Raw genomic sequence first — 5344 nt, forward strand, 5'->3', positions numbered from 1 at the left:
GCGGCCTTCGGCCGCACTTAGGGATTATAACCCTCAGGCAGTAGAATCCTCCTTTCTGTTTTGCGAAAAAAAGGAGCTGACCACCTTTTGCAGAGATCACCTTTCTGCGTAGGCGGCCCGCGGCCGCACTTAGGGATTATAACCCTCAGGCAGTAGAATTCTCCTTTCTGTTTTGCGAAGAAAAGGAGCTGAACACCTTTTGCAGAGAACACCTTTCTGCGTAGGCGGCCTTCGGCCGCACTTAGGGATTATAACCCTCAGGCAATAGAATTCTCCTTTCTGTTTTGCGAAGAAAAGGAGCTGAACATTTTCTTTTGTATTGATTTCCCCTGTATTCTTTTTTAATCATTGCCTTCTTTGTATGTATTGTTTTGTACAATATGGCAACACATGTTATGTGTCAGTTTGCAACCATGTGTTATTGTAAATATGCGTGAAATTCAATGTAATTTACAAGTCGATAAAAGTTTAATTAAAGTGATTTATATACAAGATAAACTAAAAGAAAAGTGTGTAAAGTATTAAGTACAGTTTTATGTGCATTTATATATATAAAAGTATGCACAAATGCTTTTTTGTTAAGGAAACCAAGTGGAACGACTTAAGAAATTTTAACAAATAACTTATAAACAATGATATTATTTATATTTTTTAGTTATACATGTTTTAGAGGATACCTCCCTTAACATCCTGACCAAGTTTCATTTGTTAATTCCACCTGGTTTTCTTAAAACACAAGGTGCGGCTGACTACTAAAGCCCACCCCCGGACCTTTTTTTTAGCAGTTGTTACCCTAAACTAGAGAATTACTTTTTTTCCACAGCCTGGATCCGTTTTGAAAAAATTTCCCGCGATTAGCTGAAAGGCCGCTTACACCAGGCGATTGTTGCTTTCAACTAAAAATAGCCGCATGTAAATTCTCTATAAGACATCCAACATGCAAAACACACACACAGCCGTTTCATACATTTCTGGTAATAAAAACTTCCACGTCGCACTTTCTTCGAACCAGCCACTAGCAGTTTCATTTACATTTAAGTGATTTCATTTTATATTTCTGTAAAAAAAAACACGATTTCTACATTTCTTCACTTATTCTAAACTGTTATGGAGCAAAACAAGATTTATACTCAGGCCGATTCTGAAAAAAAACTCCCCGGGAGCTTTTTTCTTTTCCCTTTCCACCCATCATGAATAAAAATTCCGAGGATCTTTTATTTTAAATGACGGAGATTAGCTGTCAAATACCCCCTTCGTGGTTAGAATTTCCTCCTCCCAAATTTTCGGCGAAACGCTACTACCGAGGAGTTAATTATTGGAAGATTTCTTTCCCGGTAGAAACAAATTTTTTATTTCCCTTTCTTTGAGCGTATACATTTCCAATTGCAATTTCTCAAACGACTTTCAACATTTATTTAATATAATAACCATTAATCAGCTTAAAAAACAAACTGCGTTTATATGCACGGATATGTACTCATCAGAACACAAATTACCTACATATATTATTTCACTTTATCCTAGTACTTCACTGCAAAAACTTGCTATTCCTCTAATTAAATCACAAATAGATATGCAAACGATGCATCGATGTTCCCGAAACATCGATAATAAGGGTTCAAAATTATATTTTTACCATCGATGTTTAAAATTTCCTAAAGCAGGCCACAAACGGTCAACAAATCGCAACGATCGGTTGAAATTAATTTGTCCATACACGTATGTTTTTGCTGACGACTTTTATTTCACTTGGGAAATGTTTAGTAGCGCTCAGGGCCTCCCAAACCCTCCCCAATAGAAAGGGGACAGTCCCCGCTTTCTGAAAAGGCGTATCGCCTCCTTGGGCTCCTCCCACAGGCCCCTAGGGAACCGTTTGAAAAAGGGGGAAAAACGGAATTCTCGTAGGCAAACTGAGCAGTTTGAAGTGGAATATGACCCAACTAACAGAAACTGTGGGATTTTTTAATAAAAGAAATTATGCCAAATTAGATATCGGGCGATTTTGAATAAAGAATAAAAAAGTTAATTAAAAATAGAAAAACAAGTTTTTATAAAAAAAAAATTTCTTTTTAACAAATGTATTTTTGCAGAGAACACCTTTCTGCGTAGGCGGCCTTCGGCCGCACTTAGGGATTATAACCCTCAGGCAGTAGAATTCCCCTTTCTGTGTTGCCAAAGAAGGGGGGCTGAACACCTTTTGCAGAGAACACCTTTCTGCGTAGGCGGCCTTCGACCGCACTTAGGGATTATAACCCTCAGGCAGTAGAATTCTCCTTTCTGTTTTGCGAAGAAAAGGAGCTGAACACCTTTTGCAGAGAACACCTTTGTATATGTTTAATGCTTACTGGGTTATATCCTATCTTCTTTTGTCTCTCATTCTTTTGCATATTTCGGAGTTTGATAGCTGAACTCCGCCATTTAATTTGCATATGCAACCAAAGCCAGACGCGTGATTTTGAAGGTGTTTTTATTTAATGAATTGTGATTAATTGGTTAATATTAAAGTCGTAAAGCAAGTTATAACTAATCGAGTAAAGTGTAAAGTGAAGGGGAATACAAAAATGAATTGGTGAAGTGGCTGCTTTAAGGAGAATAGGAGTGATAAATGTACGCTGATGTCCAAATTATACAAAAAAGGGCATATTTCAAACCCAATTTGTAAATAAATTATTGACCAAAATTTACAAAAGTGAGTGTTAAAATAATGCGTAGGCCCTTGACTACAAGTGTGTGGATTTTTTTTTGGATCGGGCCACCCCTTTGGACGGAATAGCCCGAAATAGTTGTGAGCGCTACTAAACCCCACCCTTTCATTTTGCTCGACGCCGGTTCTACGTGCCGGAATGACTCGGGTTTTAGCCGGACAAGGTCTGTTTCTTCGGCGGTCCAACTCCGTTTAAGTCCCTCAAAAGTTGTACGCGCATAGGCTACATCGCACATTCGCACACTTCTGCTCAGGGCCGGCATCGAGTCGAACTCTGGGCCAAAAACCTATACCTGCTGCGTGTGCCACAGATGACTAAACCATAACTCTACCTCTGCCAGGCGCAACTCCTGTAACGGCAGGAGTCACCTCCGAGTTTGCTCAGGCTTAACGACTTACAGGCAATGGACCACTTCATACGTGGCTCCTTGCTGCTCGAACCGGTACACCAGAGTTCTCCTGAGCAGCGCAACAGAAACACTACCGCACCACCACCTAAGCGCACATTGGCAAATTCTCTTAATCTAGCACGAAAGAACCCCTAACTTTCATTTAAAATCTTGCAGAGCTTTGAAATTTCGGACGAAAGCACAGATGGGTTAACTCATACTTGTAACAAAAAATGTGAGGTTTAAGTTATGAGTTATAAGAAATAATGGAAAAAATTAATGTTGAAATTCGATACATTTACTAAATATACAGAGATGTTATCACACAAGGCGGAGGAACCTACAGTTTTACAGTCAAAGTTCAGATCAAAATTTATTTTCTGAATTTGTATAAAACGTTTCATACCATATATTAACAAAATTAATTATTATAATCAGGTTATAGAGCTCATTGTTAAATAAATATGTAATTAAGTATGTATGTATACATATATGTATATATTTGATTTTAAATATTTCGAAGGAAACGATGGATTCTGTTGCATTTGCAATTATAGCAGCGGAGTAAGAGTAGGTACGCTATGAGAATGATTTCCCAAAGATATGCGGAGCTAACGGGCATAGTAACCATTGGCGCATCTGTGTCAGCTTCTGGTTGAACCACAAGCCAAAACTCCTGCTATGCTGGAAGAACTGTCTCACAATCCAATTAATGCAATAACGGCTTATTTCAAGCCATTAAAGACATGCACTTTGCTAGGTCCACCACCTGTTGCTCTTGCTTCTGGCTTCGGCCGCGCTTAAGGATTATAACCCTTACTAAGTTTATTTCTCCTTTCTGCCGGAAAAGAGGGGCTTCCGCATGTCAAAGGTATACAACATTTCTTTGCATATCACTCCGACTACGCCATCCACAGTATTTTTGCGCAGAACTCACACTGAAATTTGCAAATAAGTGCATAGTGCAAACCGAACTTATTAATAAGCTGTTGGTCGAAAATTTTAACCATTTATTTTAAATAAGAGTTTAATCCTTTGATTACACGTGTATGTTAAAGTTTTTGCATTCGGGTTATGCATTCGGACAAAACAGCCGAAAATCATTACACAAATAACTAAACCGGATCCGGGCTTCTCGATAAAGGGCAGCAAAGATTCTTTTTTGCTCGTTTATCTAAAGCAGTGGATAAAGATATACGTATATGCAAAAGGAAAATTTATCTGTTTAAATGAACACCACTAATATTTCCTACAAACACACATCGATTGACATATTTTATCTCTCTTCCGAAACAGAATGGTTTTCGTACAAAATTATGCAAACAAGTTTAGTCGTTCGTTTTTAGGCATGCCATTGTTACGAATTTCGAAAGTTCGAAAATACTATTCGGTTTCAGCATACTATTTCTACGATTCGTTGCAAAATCCGAATACGAAAAGGCCCGTTTACATACAACTTTGGCGTTGCGTTGGCGTTGGCGTCGCTTCGACAGCTGACTATGAATACATGTATTTATATGAAAGTCTCCATATAACCAAAGTTGGGCAACGCCAACGCCAACACAACGCAGAAAGATGGCCAACTCTCAACTTTTCGCGCGCGTCGTTCGTCAGCTGTTCTAAATAATCAAAATTATGTGATTTAATTTTAATTTTTAATCAAATGCGGGCAAGAAATATAGTTTTTAATGCAATTATTGATGTAAAAATTTTGATTTATCAGCCGCTAGTATGTTAATTTAGTGACCAAAGTATTCTGTGCTAAGCGTTCATTGTAGCAAGCACGGGCGTTACGCGCGCCGCTGTCAAAGCGACGCCAGCGCCAACGCAACGCCAAAGTTGTATGTGGACGGGCCTAAAGAGTTGCAGAATAGGGGTGGTTTCCCATTCCTTTAATAGTTGTGTTTTCGTATTCTCCAGCAAAAAATATCCAGTATCTTGCTAGTAACCAAATTTCGGAGCATGAGATAGATACGCAAGAAAGAACGATAACGCAAAACCAGCAAGAAATGGCAAGTGTTATGAACAGCTGTTTAATTTATTATTTTCCGACGCAATTTTCTAAGAAAAATAGTATTTCCCATCTTAGTATCCATTTAAATAGGTTTATTTTGTCAATTGCAACTCTAAATGCACCACAAAAAATTCTTTTAATAATGTGAATTGCATTGGGCATCATGCCGTAAGGTGTTGTTCTTACTAGCTGATCACGTTCCCGTGATTACTGGAGTGAGTTGGACAATGAGTCAAG

At 38.3% G+C, this 5344-nt stretch overlaps 1 protein-coding gene across 3 annotated transcripts in view; it reads right to left on the reverse strand.

Moving 5' to 3' along the window:
* LOC118749572 overlaps nt 1-1593 on the reverse strand; it is a 220739-nt gene extending 219146 nt beyond the window's left edge. The window contains exon 1 of one of the 3 annotated variants that reach the window (XM_036484376.1): nt 1501-1593. Coding sequence is in view for 1 of the 3 variants with exons in the window: in XM_036484374.1 (XP_036340267.1) it covers nt 1429-1431 (3 nt within the window). In the remaining 2 variants the exon portion in view is untranslated. Of the gene's footprint in view, nt 1-1428 lie in introns of all 3 variants that reach the window. The other 2 variants (XM_036484375.1, XM_036484374.1) reach the window with 2 other exon arrangements.
* Between the last annotated feature and the right edge of the window lie 3751 nt (nt 1594-5344).

The sequence above is a fragment of the Rhagoletis pomonella genome, unplaced genomic scaffold (genome assembly GCF_013731165.1).
Source record: "Rhagoletis pomonella isolate Grant_MI unplaced genomic scaffold, Rhpom_1.0 Rhpom_scaffold_00020, whole genome shotgun sequence".
NCBI classification, from domain to species: Eukaryota; Metazoa; Arthropoda; class Insecta; order Diptera; family Tephritidae; genus Rhagoletis; species Rhagoletis pomonella.